Source organism: Lutra lutra, chromosome 1, assembly GCF_902655055.1.
Source record: "Lutra lutra chromosome 1, mLutLut1.2, whole genome shotgun sequence".
Taxonomy (NCBI): domain Eukaryota; kingdom Metazoa; phylum Chordata; class Mammalia; order Carnivora; family Mustelidae; genus Lutra; species Lutra lutra.
This window is the reverse complement of record NC_062278.1, coordinates 122,393,636-122,417,198: the sequence shown is the minus strand read 5'-3', so window position 1 is coordinate 122,417,198 and position 23,563 is coordinate 122,393,636. Positions and strand designations below refer to the sequence as shown.

At 50.2% G+C, this 23,563-nt stretch overlaps 1 protein-coding gene across 4 annotated transcripts in view; it reads right to left on the bottom strand.

The window, feature by feature from the left end:
* The window catches only part of MYLK (myosin light chain kinase), a 202,616-nt gene that overhangs the window by 33,169 nt on the left and 145,884 nt on the right, over nt 1–23,563 (bottom strand). For all 4 annotated transcript variants that reach the window (XM_047735204.1, XM_047735185.1, XM_047735196.1 and 1 more), the window contains exons 19-24: nt 17,414–17,464; nt 16,302–16,429; nt 14,258–14,411; nt 9,210–9,512; nt 809–841; nt 612–705 (exon numbers count right to left, since the gene is read on the bottom strand). In XM_047735204.1, coding sequence (XP_047591160.1) covers nt 612–705; nt 809–841; nt 9,210–9,512; nt 14,258–14,411; nt 16,302–16,429; nt 17,414–17,464 — 763 coding nt within the window. The remainder of the gene's footprint in view (nt 1–611; nt 706–808; nt 842–9,209; nt 9,513–14,257; nt 14,412–16,301; nt 16,430–17,413; nt 17,465–23,563) is intronic.

Genomic DNA, 23,563 nt, shown 5'->3' with positions numbered 1-23,563 from the left:
AACCTGAACCCCACCCCCTTGGCCTCCACTGGGCTTCTCCAGGGATAGTTAGTGGGAGACAGGCAGCCGTGGGGGCTGCTGCTGGAGGGGAAGGGTGAGGGCTCAGGGCTGGGGTGTCTGCACTCCAGGGGACAACCAGAGCAAACAGCGCAGACCAGGTTCCTAAAGCGAGCAGTGGTGAGCAGCTGTGCCTTTCAAGGCTGTGGCCTTTACAGACGCACAAAAGCTATGACTGCTGAACAGCGAGATGGCACAGACTTGCCTGCCTCCTGCCGATGACACAGACGGCAACCTCAGACAGTCCGACCAGACCCCCGGTGGTGCCTTGTTAGCCCATGCAGGGGTTGGGGGAAGAAGGCACAGGAAAGGAAGGCCTTGCTCAAGACTCTCCTGGAGCTGAGCCAGCTGCACCAGCAGTAGCTGAGAGGGCCTGGGTGGGGATGCCCTTGTGGGTTGCTGACTGGTACTGCACCTCCTCTTTCTGCAGGGGGTCTCGGCATGGGAGGTTGGCAAAACCCAAGAAAAGATGGGGACACGAGGCATGGAACTTAATGACGGGATCTGTGCCACCCCACCCTGGGGGCCTGAAAGACACTTCCCGTTCCACTTACGAGCCTAGTCTCTCTTCGATGTCATAGAAGTCAGACACTTTTTGTTCAGTGTTGACGGTCACGTTCCGGTAGTCGATCTCAGGTTCCTTCTCATCTGCGGGGTGAGGGTAGGGTGACTGTGAGCTGTCAGATTCCTCTCTCACCACCCTCTCCACCCATGCCTCGAGTCTACCTGAGGACAGGTGGCCTGCACTCACCATCATCTGATGCCTCTACTTCGTCCTTTGGCTCTGCGGGGGAGACAGGGAGGAACACAGAGGACACAGCAATCATTAGGGAAGGACCATCAAGAACGAAACATGCTGGGGGACTTGTCAGACCTCAGGCTTCCCAGGCCCAAGACCACGAAGCCCAAAGCACTGGGAATGGCCATAGGCTTGGGTCAGTCCCCACTGTACCAGGGGCCATGGACACACCACAGCCTTAGCCTACCCAGCAGCTTCTTCACAAGTAGTCACCTCCATTTCTTGCTCTGTAACCTCAGGATCCCCTAGACATACCCTTCTTCACAGTGCTCCCAGGCTCTCTGACTTTCAGAACCGACACAACTGTGACAGCCCCTTTCTGCTCAGCTCGAAAGTCAGCAACTTAAATTGCTCTGAGTATCAAATCCATTTATCCATTTACTTAGATAATGGTACCTGGAGTTCTAGCCGTGTACCAGGTATCATACAAGCTACTGTGGGTATACAAACAAAATACACAGAAGGCATGATCTCTCCTTTCTGGAGCTTACAGATGAGTTGGGGAGGGAGATCTACATCCCCCTGAAATCCCTGCATATGACATCACAGCACAAACTGAACATACAGGGCAGGATGTTGATACAAAATAGGGCAACTGTAAGTCAGAGGAATTATTCTGGGAAGAAGAAGCCCTTGAGTTGGGTCTTAAAGGAAATGCTGGAACACAATGGGAAGGTGGGCGAGGGCACACAGTGAAGCCAGCAGGTGTTTGAGAGGTGTGGCGAGAAGGGACATAAGCAGCCCACACTGGCTGCTCACATGGATGCGTCAGAAGTGAATGGGGGGAGGCATGAGGGGACAGTCAGTGTCCATCAGAACAAATTCACATCAGAGCTCCAGGCTTTCCTTTTATTTTTACTTACTTATTTATTTATTTTTAAAGATTTTATTTATTTCTTTGACAGAGAGAGAAAGAGAGAGAGAGTGAGAGAGGGAACACAAGCAGGGGGAGTGGGAGAGGGAGAAGCAGGCTTCCTACAGAGCAGGGAGTCCAAAGTGGGGCTCGATCCCAGGACCCTGGGATGATGACCCAAGCCGAAGGCAGATGGTTAATGGACTGAGCCACCCAGGTGCCCCTCCGGGCTTTCCCTTCCCTAGGCATAGCTTTGTCCCTATGGAGCCACTATGTTTTTTGACCTTGGTTGAGAGCCTTTCCCTTTCTGGGTCCCTGTTTCCTCGTCAGTAAAAGGAGGGAGGTGTATTTTTAGGTGATTTCTAGTGTCACTGGCTAGCTCTAGGTGCCATATTTTGGGATGTGCTCTGTGCTCCTTAGTCATGATGTGGGCTATGTTTCACAGACAGATGGAGACAAGGCAGGTTTCCTGAGGAGACAGAACAAAGAACTGAGAGAAGTCAGCGAGGGAGGACAGAGATTTTACAGAGTGCGTGCACGTGTCTGTGTGTGAGAGAATCAGACTTTGGGGAAAGGGTGTGATAAGGGACAGCACTCATCCTATTGATAAGTCTTCCGGGAGCAAGAGAGGCTGCAATTTGTTTAGAGTCTTTTTTTTTTTTTTTTTTTTTTAGTTTTTATTTTTCTTTTTTAAAGATTTTATTTATTTGAGAGAGAGAGCATGAGCAGGGTAGAGGGGCAGTGGGAGAGGGAGAAGCAGACTCCAGGCCGAGTGGGGAGCCTGACTTGGGGCTCCATCCCAGGACCCCGAGATCATGACCTGAGCTTAACAGACCAAGCCACCCAGGCGCCCCTTGTTTAGAGTCCTTAAAGTGCTGCTGAGGAAATGAAAAACTAAACATCACTGGGACAGGGAAGAATATTCTGTCACAGGAAGGCAAATGCTCTGGAACCATAAAAAGGGTAGGAGAGATGGGAACTCCCGGGTTAGTGGTGGGGGTTTCACAGAGAGCTCCAGGACAGCAGCCTAACCGCGCAAGTCTTCTTGCTCTAACCGAGCGACACTTGCACTTGAGAGTGGAGAGTGACCTTGTCAGTTCGTAGACCATTAGAATGCCCAGGGAGCCACACCTGGAAGGCAGCAACGGAGTCACATTTCAGGGAGAATTTAATTATTCAACATTTAGGGGTAACAAGTCCTAGGGCGGCTAGTTAAAACCCAAGCGTGGGGAGCCCAGTTTCTCAGCCTTCTTATTGCTCTGGCCAACAGAACGCCATCAAGGCAGGTAGAGGGGAAATGTGCACTGGACACAAGCAGGTATTCTCACTCTGCCCCCAGCAGAGCCTGGGGTCATCCGCTGCTGGAACTGGGGCCGTAGGCACTTAAAAAGTCACAGCAGGGCTGGGGAGGCATGGAAAGCCACTGAAAGGAAGAGCTGTTGTGGGGAGATGAGCAGACATGGTTAGGCCTCCCTGGTTGGGGAAAAAGTTTAAAGTGGAGACTTTTTTTTTTTTTTTTTTTTTTTTTTTTTTTTAGAGGAGAGGGGCAGGGGAGAGGGAGAGAGAGAATCTCAAGGTCCACGTTCAGTGCAGAGCCCCATGTGGGGCTCGATCCCAGGACCCTGAGATCATGACCTGAGCCGAAATCAAGAGTCAGACACCAAACTGAATGAGACACCCTTACTTTTTAACAATTTCAATGGCCAAGGGTGGGATTAAGGTTACTGATTTTTTTTTTAAAGATTGATTGATTGATTGCTTGGTTGATTTGACAGAGAGAGAAAGAGAGATCACAAGTAGGCAGAGAAGCAGGCAGAGAGAGAGGGGGAAGCTCCCTGCTGAGTGGAGAGTCCGATGCAGGGCCCAATCCCAGGACTCTGGGATCATGACCTGAGCTGAAGGCAGAGGCTTTACCCACTGAGCCACCCAGGCGCCCCAAAGTAACCGATTTTTATCAGCTAATCAATGCCGTAACTTGAGAGAATGATCTCGTGTGATTCCTCACACAGGAGGAAGGCTGTAGGCATAAGAACTCACATCTCCAGATGCACCATGAGAATGATAAATAGGGTCAGCAGGAGTTTAGGGCACTTCAGATGGGGCTTTAAGGGAACCAAGGGATTCGAGTCCTTCACAACGGCTGCTTCACTGGCTGGACCCTGGAGACAAAATACTAACAATAATAGTGACCTTTACTGTCGGGGAGGCCTAGCGTCCTGGCCCACGGTACCCTCTCTGAGAGAGTTCACCCAATGAGGCATCCCCTTTTCTTTTCATTCCCATGCCACTCGTCCTGCTGTGGAATGAGCAGTGGGACAAGAGATAAAGGAGAAGGCGGGCCATGTAGGCCTGGCAGCTTTAGTAAGAACTGTCTATGCTTCCCTAGTGAGGGGGCAGCAGCTGTACATGGGGCTTTCCAACGGCCTGGCACCTGGGGGCACCCTGCGGGGAGTCCTGGAGAAGGCATGCCGTTCTAGAACTGGCCTCTTCCCAGTGTTAGAAATGACAGGGCTGGCCTTCTGGCCCTCACTGCAAACACCACATCCACCCTTCACCTCTGCCTTTCTCCCCTGGCAATTGAAACGCAGACGGCTCTCCTGATGCTATGGTTGTGGGGACCTAGATCCTTCTCAGGGAAGTCATGCCCCTCTTTCGGGCTCACTGTTCCACCACTTTTCCTCTGTTTGAAACAGACCAAGATTCCAGGCTGAGAGGTTTCCCTTCTTCCCTTTTCTTCTCGTTCCGCCTCCACTCTGCTTGGAGGGGGATGTGGCCCTAAGGAGATGAGCAGTGTAGGAGTTGGGGAAAGGCCACAGTTGGATTAGCCAGGCCTTCAAGAATAAAGGGCTGTAGTAATGGGAGGGGTGACCACTCAGTTTCCATCTTTCCGCCACAGAAGGAGCTGAACTACACAGCAGGAGGGATTTCAACAAGAGGTTTCAAAAACCTTCTATTCAGAAAGAGCTAGGACATCCACGAGCTAAGCACAAGAACTATTTGGAAGATGGTTCTGAGTTCTTTTGGCAAGCAGATAAGTCTCATGCCCCTGGAGTAGTGTTTGGGACAGGACCAGAATGTGCCCTGGGGACTCCCACGAGGCATACCTTAGGCAGCCCCCTGGACGGAGCTCTCCAGGGCCAAGGGCTGTTCCATGCCCAATGGGCACTAGAGGGCACCCCAGCCCCAGAGAGGCCTCTGCAGCCCCAGACTGGGCCAGCCGCCCAGGGAGGCAGATCTGTAGCCCTCAGGGGGCTCTGCATCTCTAACTGCCCTCAGGCTTGCAAGGAAGCCCTAGTTCCTCAAGGAGTCTTCCTCCCTGCTGTTTTACTAGCAGCTATATATTCTAGAACAAATTAGGATGGGGGCAAGGATAGAGTGGATTGAAGAGTCAGAGCAGGGGTAGGGTGGGGTGGAGATGAAGGCCTGGCTGGGACGGGAGAGATGGGTGTACTGGGCTAGTGACTCTGTTTACCCAGGTTTGGGAAGACAGGGAGGGGAGCTAACTGGGTTAGGGATTCTAGTGTGAGGGGCGGCTGTGGCATAAGGAGGCCACTAAAGCTGGTGTGGGGGGGAAGGACATCGTGCTTTGTCCTGTGCCAGCCAAACAGTGCCTGAACACAGGTGGGGTGCAGGATACACTGGGGGAGTGAATGTAGGGTGGGGTTGGGGTGCTTAGCAGGGTTAGAACGGGGAGATCAGGATGAAGAGGAAAACCCAAGCTGCTAAGGCACAGGCGGGAGGGGTCCTGGTGGCAGTGGGGAAGGGGACAGCCGACGTTAGCTGGGCTTAGTGGAGGGAGAGTAAGTTGGCACTGCTGTTTCGATGACCACCACAGACCACTGGCTCCATGGAGAGGAGCCACCAAAACCCTCCTCTCATCCCTCCTCTACCTACACGCGCACCCATGCACACATGCAGTTCACATGCGTGTGCAAACACACCCCACTTCTCTGTGAGCCATTTCCCTTTTAAAGTAGACAGATGACCTACCCAGGTTATAACTAACAAGCATCTGACCCATCCACGGGGGGCTTGACTTGGAACCCCCACTTCCCTTCAGCCCACCTTCCCAATCCCTCTGTCCGTGCCCCTCAGTCCTAATGCCCCACAACTCTTCTGCCTGCCCCTCCTCCCCGGTAATCCAGCTGGGCCTGGAGGTGGGAACAGCTTCCAGTCTGGAAGCTCTGGGTGGCCTGGACCCCTCCTTGGGCTTGCAGGCTATTTTTGCATTTCCTTTCATTTGCTCCCAGCCAGGAGGGGCCCTAGGAAGAGAGTCTGAGGACCACAGCAGGGGTTTGGCTTGGCTGCAGGGAGGACGGGGAGGGCAACCTGCCCAGAGCCCAGCAGTCCTAGCCCCTGGTCCCCACAGACTCTCCCTCCAGCCCTGGGCGCTGCTGTCCTGGCCTCCTGGGAGTCATGCCTTACAGCACTCATGGCCTTCATCTTTTGGGGTTTTCGGGAACTCTACAGTTTCTCTGGGTTTCCTCCAGAGACAACCTGGAAGAGCTCCTTTCCAGCTAAGGAACATCTTCTCACTGCCCTGTCATCTCTTTCCTTCTCACTTTTCCAGAGGTGGGGAGTACTCTTCTTGAACAAAGCAATATGCTAAAAACATAAAACTGAGTGCCTGATCTGGAGCCCCCACTGCCCCCAAGCTAACCTGCCTATGCCAGCTCATTTCAAAGGGGGGCGTCAAAGGGCGGCAGATAGCTGTTCTGTTACAGGCTCCCCCACCAGACATTTGCAAGTCGCTGGTGGGCAGGAGCCCAGGAGCCCAGGACAGCTGCAGGGAGGCCCAGTGGGCCTGTCCCAGGGGCTGGGATCCATGTCTCCACAGCCTCCACATTCCCTGGCTTGCCAGATAAAGGCCCCCAAGACAGGGCTGTACCTGCAACGTTATAAATCTGGTATGTTTTCCACTGGCGTCCTCCGATTTCTTTCTGGAGCCCTCATTTCATATGAAAGCAAGGTTTGAATATCTATTTTATATCTGATTTTCTCACCAAAGAAGGACATCAAACCGTAATGGCCATCCCATACTCATGAGGCCTCTGGTCCCGTGATGACTTCAGACAGGCCCTGTCCTTTACTCTCCCTTCTCCTCTCTGTCTCACAACCTGAAGCTCTCCCTCTCCCAGTGCTCTTTTCCTTGGTGTCCCTCCTCCCCACCCCCAGCCTCTTCTCCACCTTGAATTCATGGCAGCCTTTTGCTTCTCTTCACACCAAACTTCTGAAAAAATATTCCACACTCTTGGCCTTTCCTTCTCCCACTTATTACTTATCCCAGGGTAACCATTTTCCACCCTGTGGAAACGCTCTGCTCTTCACTCGCAAAGATGGCTGCGTCCGGAAGGGCTAAATCCAGGAGACCTCATCTCCTTCTGTATTTAGTGCTGGTGGCTGTTTCCTGAGCCCTCTCAGTGACTCACAACATCTGTGTTTCTTCAGCTCGGCTCCATCTTCTCCTGGTGTTCTCCCTCTTGCCCTTCCTTCTGGTCTTGCAGGCTCCTTCGTCTCCGTGTATCTGTGGTGACTTTCCTACCACCCTCTTGGGGACCTCACTGATGCTTGTGGCTTCAATTATCAGTTAAACAGTAAGACTCTCAAATCCTTAGCTCTGACCTAAGCCTTCTTCTGAGCTCTAGATTCAAGTCAGTAGTCTGAGGACACTTGGATTGCCCTCAGTCACCTCAGTCACACAGAACTGAGACCAGAACTTGTGTCTTCTCCGGGACTCCCCACTGCCTAACCTCCAGTCCCTGGGAGGCAGTCTGACTACTCCCAAAGAGGCACAGGCTTCAGGTCAGACAGCTCTCCATTTACATTACAGGCTCTGTGATCTTGGGCACGTAGGTTTGCCCTATAAACCTCATTTCTCCTATCTGTAAAATGGGGGTAATAATGGCAGCTACTTCACTGAGATAGATGCAGGAAATGATGCACGTAGAGGGCTGCCCACACTGTTAGCCTATAACAAGTGCCTGATATATGTTAGCCACCAAGAACTATAATAATAAATGGCTCTTAAATTTGTGTTCGGGGTGTCTGGATGGCTCAGTCAGTTAAGCGTCTGCCTTCTGCTCAGGTCATGATCCTGGGGTCCTGGGACCCAGCCCCGCACTGGGCTCCCTGCTCAGTGGTGAGCCTGCTTCTCCCTCTCTCTCTATCCCTATCCCTGCTCATGCTCTCTCCCTCTTAATCTCTTTCTCTCAAATAAATAAATTTTTAAAATCTTAAAAAAAAAAAGCAGTGGATTTTTAAACAAACAAACAACAACAACAAAATAGAAAATTTGTGTTCAGTTACTTAAGCCAGGAGCTGGGAGTCATCTTGTACTCTTCTAATTTTTCCTCCAAGTCTACCCAAAAAGTCACTGAGAATGGTCGGTTCTATCGGCTGAGGCCTTCATTCATGGCCGGACCATTCGCCACCTGAACTACACCACAGAGGTCCCACTAGTATCTTGCCAACTCCAGTGTCATCTCTTCCCTCCCTGGGTGCTTCCCCAACTGCGGCATGCATCTGAATCCATGGGGTAGACCATATTGAAATGAGGGTTCAGAAGGGACCAGGGGTGGGGAGGGGCCAAGAGTTTACATTTCCAGCAAGTGCTGAGATCCCAAGACTGCTGGTCCAGACTGCAGTTTGGGTAGCAAAGCTCTACTCTTCCTCTAATTCTCTTTCTTAAAAAAACCTCATGTGATCATATCAGTCCCCTGCCTGGAAATCTTGGATGAACTTCACAATGTAACTTAAACTGCCCTTCGGGTTGCTTCCTCCTGTTCTGACTCACACAGCATATACCCCAGCACAAGCTTCTCAGAATGCCATGTTTTTCCAACACTTTGCACCTTTGCTCATGCTGTTTCCTCCATGGGGAATGCCTCTCCTTATCTTCCCTGCCTCTTGGAAGTCCGTTCCTTTCCCCAAGACTCCACATAAGTGTTACCTCCTCTAGGAAGCCTTCCTCCACCTTCATGGCAAACTTATTCATGCTTTCTGCTGTGTCTCCTCCTCTTTTTGTTTACACCACTATAATTGCATGTATCCCATCTCATCACAGTGACTGTCTACGCAGCTGTCCTCCTACTTAAGATTTAAGCCCGTTGTCTAATCTGTCTTTGTGTTCCAAGAACTCAACACCGAGTAGACAGTGAGATAGGAGCGCGAGAGAAGGAGGGAGGTGGATGCAGGGGAAAGTTAAAACTTAGGTCCCCACGAACTCCTGCCTTCCAGGACTGCGCTTCTGATTAACAAACCATCGCCCCCTGGTGGCAGGGTACCAAAATTGCTGGTCCAATGTCTGGAAGAGTCACACAGGTACCTCTTTTAAAGCATGGATCAGCATCACCATCCTGGAAACCAAGATCCCCAAAGACTCTGCTAGCCATCACTAACATCTCCTAGGTTCTCGGTACCCCTCTCAGTACAGGTTTCTACATACACAAGGAAAGCCATGCACACATATTTCAAGCCAGCGATAAAATAAAGGCAGCCTACCCTCTGGTTTCTCTCCCACTGCTGTGAGTTCAGACTCCTGGCTCGGCTCACTGGTTCCATACACATTGATGGCGCGCACACGGAATTTATACTCTCGGTCAGGCAGGAGGTCCTGGACGTTAAAAGAGGTGCTGCGGCATGTGGCTAGCTCTTTCCACGTTTTGTCCACCGAGTCCCAGATCTCGACGCTGTAGGACTGCACGGCACTGCCCCCGTCGTATGAGGAGCCATACCAGGACAGGGTCAACGAGGAGCTCCGGATGTCAGAGGCGCAGGGCGTGCCGGCTGGGGGGTCTGGCTTGTCTGGGGACAGAGAAGCACATCACCCACGTCTTCAGAATTGCAGGGAAAGAATGTTTCTGGATTAGCATTGTCTTGGAGGAAAAGCCCAGAGAACCTGAGCCGACAGCCCTGGTCCTGGCTCTCCTCTCCTCATCTACATGGTCACACCTGTGTACAAACACACAAACACGCAAAGCCCCGCAAATACCTATTTGCTCGAAAACCCCCCTCTTTTTTTGGCTAGTTTTCCAGCCTACAAGTTATGATTTCCTGTACTTTGCCTCAGTCCTAAACATATTTCTCTGAGTAAACAGATCTAGGAAGCTGCCCAGAAGGCGTGGACTGCTTCCCATCACAAGTATGTTTTGAGAGAGAATTTAATGTGTGCGTGTGTGTGTCTGTCAGGCCCTAGGCCAGTGGCCTGTGACATAACGAGGGTCAGTCTCCACTTTCTCCGGGACTTGGGAAACGCCTGCCCCATGGAGAGGTGGAATAGCACAGCGAGCTCTGAGGTCGGACAATCTGGGTCTGAACACGGCTCTGTCTCCACTCACTACTTGTTAACCTCTCTGTGCCTCAGTTTCCTGGTCTCTAAGCGATGTGGAAAATAACAGTGATTGGATTACAAGGCAGCTGTGAGAAGTTCCTGGACAAGGGGCTGGCATGTACCATCATCACTCTCATTTTGGGGGGAGTTTATTTCTCACTTTGTAATATGTAAAACATTCCTTCTACCCCACCTCTTTTATCCTCATAGGACCAGGATAAAATGAGAAAGACTTTCAAAAGCAAACCATAGTAGTGAATCACAACCATCCCAGACTAGGCCTGGAACAGGAGCAGGCTGCCTTCCCACTCAGACCAGTGACGCCACCCACTTCCAGGCAGATTATGCCAGCCTAGACTTTGGTCAGGCCTCGGAGTTTTGCTGATTCTGTCTGCCACTCCTCTGAACAAAATTCTCCTGTTTTTCAGATTTTGTTTTCATAGGTGGCTGATTCAGCTATAGATACCAGTATTCAGTAACCTCTATCTCCCCCCCAACCGGTCCCCGCCAAGGCAGTCTGAGGTGTAGGGTTTCCCAAACCAGCAATTAAAACCATGCTTTTCATGCTATGTCATTCTTATAAGCTATGTGACCTCGAGCAAATTCCTTGACTTCCAAGGTTCCAGACTTCTAGTTCCTCTTTTTTATTTGGACAATGGTGCTAATGTGTATCTACCTGGTAGGGGTTTTGTAAACATCCAAGGAAGCAAAGCCAGGTAAAGACCTTGACTCCTACTCACCCTCCCTTCAGCAAGGCCGGAAAGCCAAAGAGAATTCTTATAAATGACTTTGTGCAGACAGGGGAGAAAACAAACATTCCGTCGTGTGTGTGTGTGTGTGTGTGTGTGTGTGTGACACACACGTACATACACATATCTGTATTCATCCTCCCTGGTTCCCCAGGCCCCACGGCTTCTCTGTCCTTCCTATGGCTGCCTTGCCCAGAGACCGCCCATCCCCTCACAGCCCCCTTATGTGGAGTGTTTCTGGGATCATGGTAGAACTACCTCCCACCATTGGCAGTCACTCTGGAGGCCTCCTGGAATGGAACCACTTTCGCTGGTTGTTTAAAGAGTTCTCTTAGAAAAACTATTTGTTCTGAAAGATGTATTGGTCTTTTTAGAAATATTTCTGGTGTTGGCTAAGATGTTTATTGCTCTAAACTCTTGTAGAGGCAAGTGCTTCAAGTCCTCTCAAGACCCAGCTAAGGAAGTTAAAAAAGCCCAAAGAGGGATGAAAGACAGACTCACTGCTTCCCCCAAAGAAAACTGCCTGGGAAGTGTCTTGTTGGACACGTTTAGAGTCGTGTAGGTTTATAAGACAAATGCACATACACTCCACTGAATGATTTTTCTCCCCTCTGTGTTGGTGAGACCAATGTTGAGAAATGGGTATTGCAAAAGAGGTACTACTTGTGCCCTACCCTGTTCCAGATGTCTCTTGGCTGAAAGGGTCAGAAAGACTGACAAATGATATGCGTTGCCCCCTGTTGCACAAGAGAAGATGAAAAATTGAGGAAGGGGGACGTTCATTCCTAGTGACCACCCTATCACCAGGGTCATCTACTGGACGATCCTGGCCCTTGAAAGCTAAGGCACTTTGCTTGCTAAGAATACCCAGCTAGCGAGTGGCAGAGCCCAAAGGAGACTCCAGGACATCTCCAGAGTCTTGTTCGAGGGCCTGCTTTTTTACAAGCTATCAGGCAGAATAAGATCAAGAAGCATCTTGCTTAAACCCACACCAAGCTGGGGAAGTCTCCTGCCCTTAAAATTCATGCGAGTTCCAAGCTCAGAGTAGCTGGGGATTACTGGGTATTTGGAGATTCTCTGGACTTGGTTTTTCTCCTTTAAAGATATGCAAAGTGACCTGTTTTTCCCCTAGCTGGACAAGTTACTGGAAAGAATGCATCTGGGCCAGTGGCTCTCTGGGGCCCCTCCCTCCCTTGCCCGGTGGCAGAGCTGGAAGGGCCATTGTGGCAGAGGCTCTCAGAAGGCCACCAACTCCTGTGCTGCCTTTCAAAATAGTTAAACATCACTCATTCAAAGGAACCCGGGGAAAGGCTACTTTTTATTACCATTTAAAAAAAACAGGAGTCATAGCCTCGATGAAAAGAAAATGGTATTTTTAAAGGACAGACAAGAGAAGTTTCCTGCTAACCAGTCGAAGTTAAGTCGGCCTCAGCCGGCCTGCAGACGGATGCTTCCAGAGTGCTCGAAAAGGGTCTGGAGTTGCCCAAACAATTCCTGTTTCGTCGTCCCATTTCTATCTGACATCTACTTAATAAGCCCTGATCAGATAATGCCCAGATGCCCCCAGAGCCACGCAGGGAAATCTGGCCCTAAGCCAGGTTTACTGTGGACTAAGGCTAAATCCACGGGCTCTGAATGAATGCGGCTTTGCGGGTCCATCAATGCAAGTTCTCCGTTTATTGAACCGTTCTATTCTTAGCTCTCCGAGGGGGAGGCAGACAGAAAGCCCGTTCCCCTCCATTCCATTCCCCTCCCAGGACGGCATTTAACATGCTGCTCCTGCCAGCTGGCGGGCAGCCACGCCAAGGCCCTGTCAGCACTGGCCGCAGAGAATGAGAAACGAAACCATAAAAGGCCAGAAGCACAGCCCCGCGGTGGGCCTGGGGGAGGGGCGCGTGTGGCACCGCAGAGCCAGTCAGAGCGGGGGCAGGGGCGCTGGTCACGGGAGAGCAGCTCAAAAGAGGTGATCCCCCAGGTTCCCCAAGCTGGGGCAGATAAGAGAACACCAAGGAAAACGGGAAACCGATGCTTGCTGATGCCGGGAGAGGGGAGCCAAGTCAATACTTCAGGTACACATCTCAATGTGTAGGCGATCTGGGTCACTAGGGCCAATTTCCCAAGCCCCCAAATAGTCTTGCCTCCTGGGGGACAATCATCGAAATGAATATCCGGAGTCACCAAAGAGAGAAAGAGTGAGAAAAATGTGTCTCCTGTCTTTATAGATGAAAAACCTATTCCCTGACCCCTTAGCACACTGGCCTTCCCAGAGTTAAAACTCCTGATCTACAGCAGCAGAAAAAGGGGATCAGATCAGCCACCTCGAGGCCAAAGGCCTTTACGCACACAGCCTCTGATGGCCACAGGTGTACAGGCACATGGCTTGCTGTCCACCTGCCCAGTCCTTCATCTGCTGTTCCTTGGCTGTCCCAAGTGCCCGCCATGTCAGGGCTCAAGGGCCGGAGCACAACCCACAGTGTGGAACCAGTTAGCAAGGTATTTGGACATTTCAGGAGACAGTCCCTCAGGGCATGAAAGACAGTGACTGGGACGGAGAGGAAAAAGTGAACTTAAATATCAGTCTGGAGAGAGACTCAACTCCATATGGCAGGAGGTGAAAAAGAAGTGGAGGTAGGACTGGGAGGTCACCATGATCTTGAAAGGGTGGTCCCAGCAGACTCATGGGGGTGGGAGGGAGGCCTCAGGGGGGTGAAGAAGCAGGATCAAAGTGGAGACTGGCCCCGGTGAGGGGGCATGGCTGTGCAGGAGGCAGAGACGCGGCAGGGTGGCCAGAGTGAGACAGGATCCTGCAGGTGTACACGCGCCTGCGTGTTTGGCTGGGATGGGAGAGCCCTGGCAACATTTCCGGGAGAAGCAGAGGAGGTGAAGACAAAGAAAGGGGCACAGATATACAGACACCTGAAGGTGCGGGCCACGAGGTGGTGAAAGCTCATGCCTACCACCTCCAATTCCTCAGGTAAGCCAGAGAAGCAAGGAGGACACTGAGCCGGCTGACACCGGCGAGGGAGCACTGAGTCTGCAGCTCGTGATCCTCTTCCTGCAGTGCCCCCAGAAGCAGGCACAGGAGGACGTGGAAGGCAGCACGGCCTGAAGGCGAGGACTGGCAAAGGGACTGGTGGCCGGGGAGAGGGAAGGGGGTGGACCACAGAGACAGGGAGCAAGGTGCCAGAGCAACGGGTCTGGGGTAGTGTAGCTCAGGTTTCCCAAAGACTAGAGAGAAAGAAGCCAGGAGGGGGTTCACAGGAACAGGAAAATGCTGTGGGTGTGCGGTAAGGTCTGGGCTTCTCCAGAAGCATGAAGTCCAGCCAGAGAGAGGGGGCAGGGAGAGGGAACACGGGAGCATGTGAGGCTGTGGGCAGGGCGCCGAAGGAGTGGGCCCTGGGGACATGAAGCCCAGAGGCCCATCATCCTACTGTCCTCTGACCTCCAGGCTAACCCATTCCCAGACTTACCCACGACAGTGAGGTTGACCTGGGCCTGCCTGCTGCCCAGCTTGTTCTCCACCAGCAGAGTGTAGCAGCCGCAGTGTTCCTGGCGTGCGGCCACGATGGTGAGCCTGCTGCCATTCTCGCTGTTCTCCACCTTGATGTGCTCGCTCTCCTGGATCTGGGAGCAGACAGTGGGACAGGTGCTAGACACTTGGGCCAGGAAGGGAAGAGGGCTCTGACCTCCACTCCCCACCCTTAGGGAAGGCTGTAGACAGGCTATATGGGCCTCTGTCTTGTCTAGACCCGGGGCTTCCCCGTTGGCCCCTCCTCTTCTGCGTCCAAAGCCCAGCCTCCCTGAGGGGTTCCAGCTCTGGGGTGAGCGGGGAGCGTGCCGAGCACGGCCTGATGGATGGACTGTGTCTGCCCTTGCTGCCCAACCCAGAGCTGGGGAGGGCCCCATAGCTTCAGGGCTTTGGAAGGGAGGGCAGGAGAAGCTGTCTGAGCAGTCACCTAACCCCAGTGTGTTCTGACCTCTCCTATGCTAATACTGGAGCCACCGGCCATATGTGGCTTCTTAAGTTTTAATTAAGTAGAAATAGCCCAAAGGTCCATCAACTAATGAACAGATAAACAAACTGTGGCCTATCCAGACAATAGAATATTATTCGGCCAGAAAAAGGAATGAAGTACTGATGTATGCTACAACATGGATAGGCCCTGAAAACGTTATGCTAAGTAAAACAAGCCAGACATGAAAGAATACATTTATATGAAATGCCCCCAGTAGGCAAATCCATAGAGACAGAAAGTAAGTTAGTGGTTGCCAGGGCTTGGGGAAAAGGGAGGAATGGCTGCTAATGGGTCCAGAGTTTCTTTCTGAGATAATGGAAATGTTCCAGCATTAGATCATTGTTATGGTTGCACAACTGAAATGGTTGAAAACCACTGAATGGTACACTTGAAAAGGTCAAATTTTATGGTGTCTGAATGTTATGGTGTATATAACAAAGCTGTTATAAGGATTTTAAATTAATTACAATTTCAAAGTCTGTTCTTCAGTTGCACTAGTCACATTTTAAATGCTCAGTAGCTACATACAGTGGTGGTTACCATATTGGATAATGGATACAGAACATATCCATCACCAGAGAAAGTTCTTTTGTCCCCGGCTGGGACCTGGCCAAATGTCTCTGAAAAAGGAGAGAGTCCATCTTCCTTCAGACACCACCAGGCCAGAGAGAGCACAGACCAAGCACCCTTTGGGACAGTAAGGCAGGCTTCTCAGCTTCATCTTTTGAGACCAGTCCTCCATGCCTCCTTGGTACTAGCCTCCCATCTCTGGGCCTCAGGGCAGTTTGAATGGTTTGGAATAGAGCAGCAGAAAACTCAGAAGAAATCTTCACATCCTCTGCAAAGTTCCTGATTCAGTGTCAGCCACCGCCTGGCACCTTTGTTGGTCTCATGTAAGAGGCACACACTACCCACATGGGCCCAGTGGAACCGGTGGGCTCCCCATGTCCTTTTAAGCTGGTTGTTCAGAAATTCAGACCCTTCTTTCATAGGATCATTATGAGAACGGTATATTTCCGGGCCAGTAAGCCAAGGTTCTAGTTAATGTACAATTTATCTATTCAAATAGTTGGATTCCCTTTTATCCCTTCAGCATTCGTAAGCTGAAGTGGTTACCACAGATAGGATTCAGTGGGCTAACCCAGAATCACAGAAGGTTCACAGGGTCTGAGAGGTCCTTTCAGTCAGTGGTTCAATTCTCCTGACTCTGAGTAGAATTCTAGACTAAAATATCAAAATCAGGTTGGGGGGGAACGTGCATGGTTTCCTTTTTTTCCTTCATACTCTTCTCTGTCACCCAAAGGGTCTGTAAAGCAGATTCAGAAGAAAAGGTTATTAAGAACTCAGATGTGGTGGGTGGGGACAGATGGGAGACGGGCCCTCCCATTTCCAAGGCCCCGCTGATCAAAATGCTGCTCCCGCCATGATGGCGTTTCTGGTCCCTTTCGGCACAGGGGCTGGGGAGGTCATTCTTTGGCCACTCCCCTCCCTCACTAACCTGCTTTCGGAACTTCATCCAAGTACAGGTGATGGGCTGGGTGCCTGCCACTTTCCCAAACAGCTCCACAGACTCTCCTGCGCGCACCTTCTGGTCCTCAGGAAACTGGATGATCTGAGGGGGCATGGCTGGGAGAGGACAAAGGACAAGGTGAGCAATGAGGAGGGAGCCTCAGAGAGACTGATCTCATTCAGTGCTGCTGTCCACACTGGTCTGTTCCTCTCTTGCCTTCTAGAGCATCCAGGGTACACTGAGAACAGCGGCCTTTGCTCCAGAATGTCCAACTGATGGGCCTGCTAGGTTTGTTCTTCTTCAGAAATGGCCCACACAATCTACATGGCAGAATTTCCCAATTGTCAATTGCTCTGGAATTTGCATCTTACCCTAAATTTCTTAATATACCTGCTCACTCCTTTAATTTTTTCAAAGGATTTTATGTATTTATTTGACAGAGAGCGAGACAAAGAGAGAGCACAAGCAGGGGGAAATGGCAGAGGGCATAGGAGAAGCAGGCTCCACACTGGACAAGGAGCCGGACGTGGGACTTGATCCCAGGACCCTGAGATCACCACCTGAGGTGAAGGCAGATGCTTCACTGACTGAGCCACCCAGGGGCCCCCTGCTAACTATTAATTAAGCAGCACCTTGCCTTCAAGCCAGGTTACCCTGGCTGACAGGTTCAATAGGGTCCACCTCCTCAAATGCCTTTCACTGGGAAACAGACAAGGCTCTACATGACAAAGGCATACAGACCAGAGCATTAAGATAGCACACAGTGAAACACCTCCTTAAATGGCAGCGTGGAGGGCAGAGTTAGGCAGAATTTCACAGCAGGGATGGGAAAGTCATAGTACTGTATGATACCATATGATGTCCCTATAGCTAGGGACACTACAGCGGAAGGAGAAAAGACAAGTAGTGACAGAGGGTAGGGGACCAGGCTGTACAGAGGCTCTTGGGGAAAATCTGGCCTGAATAATACAGGGTTTGAATCAGGGAGGGGCAGCAGTGGTCTCCTGGGACTTTATGCCAGTGCTCAGTCTAGCCGGGCAAAGGAAAAACACCTCATGGCAGATGACCCTTGCCCCCAAATGTTGCTTATGACCAATTACCTGCCTTCGGAGGCGTCTTGGGGGCAGGTTTCTTTTTCACAGTTGCATCACCTGAAACAAAGATGTTCACAAGTTATTTTCTGTAAATCCTGGCTTTTCATAAAGTTCTTGAATCCTAGGAGACTTGCCCACTGCCCCTGCCCCAGGCAGAGCCCTCATTTAATAAGTCTCACTTAAATATGTTTTTCAGGAGATCTTGCACTCCCGTAGAGACAACCTCATGACTGAATGAATATCAGGTCTCGGGGGTCCTCTGGAGGGGCCTCTGGAGGGGCCTTCAGAGTCACCATTGGGATAAGAACTCAAAAACACTTGAGTCTCCGTTGTCCATTTCAACAATGATGACTCCACACTTGCTAACTATTCTCTCACCCAAACTTCAGGAAACTCAGAAAGGAAATTATGTCAGATAAACCATCTAAAATTAGCCTTTGGTGTAGATCCAAGGGTCTCAGGCTTCCTTAGGGTCACAGACTGTGGACTAGTGGCTTTCATTTTTTAGTGTTGGCTGAATGGATCAATGAATGAATGAACTAGTGAATGAACCCACCAAATGGTTTCTTCCCTTCCTACTCCATTGCTTCCACTCTCTCCAAGTAACTCAAATAAGAAAAATGACCCAAACAGACCAATTTCACAGCACAAACCTACTCATTTGGCTAAATAACAGTATGATAAATGCCAAAAATAGCCTCAGCGATCTTCATGGCTTATCTTCATCTTTCTTGAAGGTCTTTAATCAAAACCTATTTATCCAAGTAGAATGAGAATCTATGCACACACAAGTATCTATACGTGAATGGTTATGGTGGCTGTATTTGTGATTGCCAAAAGCTAGAATTTACCCAATTATCCCACAACTGGAGAACGGGTGACCTGTGTATAGCTATACGATGAAATACCAAGAAAAAGGAACAAACTACTGATATACAGAACATAGATGGGCGCCTGGGTGGCTCAGTGGGTTAAGCCACTGCCTTCGGCTCGGGTCATGATCTCAGGGTCCTGGGATCGAGCCCCGCATTGGGCTCTCTGCTCAGCCGGGAGCCTGCTTTCCCCTCTCTCTCTGCCTGCCTCTCTGCCTACTTGTGATCTCTCTCTCTGTCACATAAAAAATAATAATAATAAAAAAATAATTAAAAAAAAAGAACATAGATGAATCTCAACGATTCATCTATCTCTAAGAAAGGCCAGACTCAAAAGGCTATGAACAGTATAATTCAATTGATATGTCTCATTCTAGATAAGGCAAAGCTATAAGGGCAGAGAATAGATTAGCAGGGGTGGGGAGAGGGGTCAACTGTTAAGGGGCACAAAGACATGTCTCAGGGTGGGGGAACCATACTTTGATTATGGCAATAATTATATGACCATATGCAGTTGTCAAGATTCATAGAACTGTGCCCGAGAAAGGGTAAACTTTACTGTATGTAAATTAGACCTTAATACAAAAAATGGGAAAGAGTCACTTAACCAATGAGATCTTCCTTAAGCATTCCATGTCCTACAGCAACCCCCTGCCCTCAGCACTTCTCCTCTCCCTCACCTCACTTTATTACTGCCCCTCCCCATGGCACTTAGCACCATATAACAAACTATATATTTACTTGTAGATTTACTGCCCGCCCTTCCCCTATCTCTGAAGTAAAAGGCTTTCAAGGGCAGACTTTCTTTTTTTGCTCACTGCTATATACTCAGTGTGCTTGGAACAGAGGAGGCACTTGGTAACTATTTACTGAAGGAATGAGTGGTGGTGACATTAGCAATTAGTCACCCCCAAAGCCTCACCCCTGCAGATTACAGAAAAGCAGTCCCGTGTCCTGGCCTGGACACTGCTGTGTGCCCACAGGCCAATCAGAAGTCTTTGTAGATTATCAGCTGTGCATGTGGGAAACAGAGGGTAGTGCGGCTACCCACCTGAGAGCCACACAAGGACTATGTAAGGAGGCGATCTCTGAGATCACAGAGCTGACCACAAATAGGTATATGCTGAAGTCCAGGGTGAGGCCTGCTTCCACCAAACGCTCCCTGGCTTGTCACTGTTATCTACCCATCTGTCCATCTCACAGAAACTTACCAGGCAAATGCCAGTCAGCACACACTCCTAACCTGGGAGCTGAGAGGAAAACCACACAAATGTGAGAAATCAGAGCTTGTCCTCAAGGGCTTAAATGTCACGGTGTGTGGCCCAGAGGAAAGGCTTTTTTTTTCTCCTTTTGTCATAAAGAATATTGATGGGACAACTGGCAAAATTTGCATAAGGTCAATAAATTAGATGATAGTATTATATCGGTGTTAATTTCATGTTTTGATCACCAAATTTGTTTTTATAAGAAACTCTCTTTGTTTTTAGGAAATATACACTCAAATGTTTGGGTGTTGGGGGCACCCGGGTGGCTCAGTGGATTAAAGCCTCTGCCTTCAGCTCAGGTCATGGTCCCGCGGTCATGGGATGGAGCCCTGCATCGGGCTCTCTGCTCAGTGGGGAGCCTGCCTCCCCCCCCCCTGCCTGCCTCCCTGCCCACTTGTGATCTCTATCAAATAAATAAATAAAATATTTTTTAAAAATTAAAAAAAATTTGGGGTGTTGAGGTTATCATGTGTGCAACTTACTTTCAACTTCTCATAAAAATTATATGTATGAATGTGTACATACGTGCATACGTGTGTGGAGAGGTAGAAGGAAGGAGAAAGGGAAAAACACACGAAAAAGCAAACATGCTAAAATGCTGACATTTAAGGAATCAGAGCGAAGGGATACAAGTATTATTTGTACTGTTTTTGCAACTTTGAGTTTGAGATTATTTCAAAATTAAAGTTGATAGAAAGTTTTTTTTTTTTTCAGAAGGTTTTATTCAGGGGGCACCTAACAGGCTCAGTCCATAGAGCATGAGAGTCTTGATCTCAGGGTGGCGAGTTCAAGCCCTACACTGGGCGTAGAACCTACTTTAAAAAAAAAAACAAACACAACAAAACTTTTATCCGGCCAACACAATGCAGTTGTTCGATGAAGGACAAAGAGCGTGGACTGTGGGCTGTGTGCACACAGGACAGACCTGAAGGCTATGAAATATCTGAACTGGAGACAGGAGAAGGGCCCCATGGTTCAGGAACAGAGAGTGGCTCAAGTTGAGGATCAGGGCGATGTCCGGTGGAAGCTGTCCAGAGTGCGGGGCTAGGGTTAGAGAACTCTGGTGTGAAGGCAGTGGGACAATTCAAATTAAAGAAAATAAAGAATTCAGTTCCTTGGTCACAGTAGTCTGGTTTCAAGTGCTCAACGATAGCCACACATGGCTCGTGGCCACCATGCTGCACAGACACGGAACATTGCTGTCCTCACAGGGCTGGTCTAGAATCCCAGGTTTGAGGGCTAGATATTTGTTGTGAGTGAATGGGGACATCCTCATGGAAACCGCAGTCTAGCTGGGCTTGAGGACCCCTTGGCAGTCTCCCTATCTTCTGGGGGACAAGGCTATCCAATTCAGAGGCTACTGCCATCCTTTGGGGAGGAAGTGATGAAGGTCCAGGCTTAGTAAAGGCAGCAGAAAAGAAAATACAAATGAGGCAGAAGAGAAGTTAAGACAATTTAGGGGGGAACAAGAAGGAGATACAAAGATTCCTTAGAGATTTCTGGCTTGGATAAATGGGGAAAATGGTGGTGACAGAATACAGACTTTGGGATTGAAAGCTGAGGCATTTGGTTTGGTCCAAGTGAATGTGGTAGATGAGAGAATTTAATGCACTTGTAGGCTAGAAGCCCAGGATCAGAATTCTAGAGGGAGGGTGGTGGAGACTGGAAGTGAAAGACTCCAGAATCAAACATGCAGTCATAATGGAAACTGCGAGGATGGGTCAGTTCTCTGGGGGAAAGAATGCAGTGAAAGATGGGAAGGGACCAGGGTCTGAACCTACGTGATGCCCATGGTGAGGACCTGGGATGAAGGAGAGGGCTGTGGACCTCAACAGATGGAAGGAGGACTGTCCCTGCAAGCCAGGGTGGAGGAGAACAGGCCCTGGGAAGTGGGCTTCAGGTGTGACCAGCCCTGAGTGATGGGTAAGGTGTGAGAGGACAGGTGGCATGAGACGGTAGGATCAGAAATCACTCCAGAGGAGATTCTCAAGGAAACAGGCAGGAAGTCAACTAACCTGACAAGAGTTCTAGAGTTGAAGGGACAAAGAGAAACAGGGTGATGAAAGGGGAGATGTCAAGCAAGGTTTCTTTCCAGGTGAGAGAGGAGCACAGGTTTGAAAGCAGAAGGCTGGTGCTCGGGGTGGGGGGGGGGAGAAACCCAAGATGGAACAGCATGAGAAACCCCTTGGAAGCGGGTACTAGATGGGCTCTGGAATAGCCATGACAGGCTGAGCCAAGCAGCCCTTCCCTTCACCTAGGGCTGCTGGGAAGGGAGAGGCCCTCCAGGGAAGACGAAGAGCTGCTACCACAGCCAGAATCTGACCTCCTGTGGAGAGCAAAAGCCATCTGTTCAGAGGAGCTGTGTGGAGCTGCTGTTACGGGCTGAGCTGCATCCCCCCAAAATTTATATGTTGAAACTTGAGCCTTCCAGTACCTCAGAATATGACCCTATTTGGAGATACGGGGTTTAAAGAGGTAATTCAGTTATGGTGAAGCCAAGGGGCGGGGGTCCTAATCCAAACAGACTGGTGTCCTTTAAGAGAAAATTTGGACACACAGAGACGCCAGGGGTACGCGCACAGAGAAAAGGCCATGTGAGGACACAGTGAGAAAGAGCCCATCTGCAAGGCAAGCAGAGAGGCCTCAGAAGAAACCAGATCTCCCAACACCCTGCACTTGGACTTCAGCCCCCAGGACCGACAGACAATATACTTGGGTTGTGCAAGCCTCTGGTGTGTGGAACTTTGATGTGGCAGCCGTAAGGACAAAAACAGCTGTGGACAGGCTCTGGAGGCTGCGAGGGAGCGCCACTGGCCCTGGCATGGCAGCCAAGAGTGAACAAGGATGATGATGGTGGCAGCACACCATGAGATCACGTGACCCTGAAGTCCCGCTCCACACTATTCTTGGCAGCCCTGGTAAACCTATGTGGCTAGAAGTAGAGCCTGAACTGGTCTCCACCTTCCTGTGTCACCAGTAAATGGGTTGAAGGCCAAAACTTTATGTTTGTTCTATGCATTTGCATCTTCCGCTGTTTGCATTAGTTAGCATTTGAAGCTGGTTTGGTTCCTATTAGTAAAGACAGTTTTAAATGTTAATGAAGTTCTATATCCTCTGCCATACATATTTTATACAAGCATCTGCTGAAATCCATTAATTGGGCACAGGGCTCAGAAGGACATACTTCCTGGGTCGGAAAGTAGAATTCCCGATTCAAAAACCTGGTTTCTCACCGAGAGCAGGGCTCAGCGCTTGCAGCATTAACCCAGGATCTCACTGTCCTTTCTCCCATTGGGTTCTTTCCCCAACTAAACACCAGCAGGGCACCTCACAGGGTTTCCAGGTCGCGGGAAGAGGGAGATTCCCAGGTGAATCGTCAGACTCATAAAAACCAGACATGGCCAAGGTAGAAGCAGGACCTGAGCCCCCTGCTGCCCAGTGTGTGGCTACCTTCTCCCTGTTGCTTCCATTCCAGCTCACTCTCTGCTCCATCCCCAAATCCAGGCCTTTGAGACCCTTCTCTGTCCCCTTGCAGCAAGGCAGTGCACAGAGGCTCTGGAGCTGGGCTTGGGTTTAAATACTGTCCTGTGGTTCCCTGAGCTGTGGGACGTAAAGCATGTCCCTCAGCCTTTCAGGGCCTTGGTTCCCCCATTCCCAAGACATGAAGGGGAGAAGGAAAATTCATTGTAAAGCATTAAGCTACATGGTAAAGAAGTTACAGGACAGAGTGCACGCCTGAATACCAGCCCCCCACCCCAATACCCCTCTTCCCCAGATGGACCCCCAGAGGACTTCTCGTTCATTCCTTCACCTATTCAAATGCCTCACTGCGTCAGCTGAGCTCTGCACCGACACGGAATCGCTCGCACTGCTCCTGGAGCTCCTTCTCCCAGGGTCCTCAGTGGAGGTAACACTCTTGCTGGTCCAGATGCTTACACTCACAGCTCTCCTTGGGTTACTAACTAGCTTCCTCTTCTCTGTGGTCACCCATCTTATTATCTTATTATTAATGTCAGCCC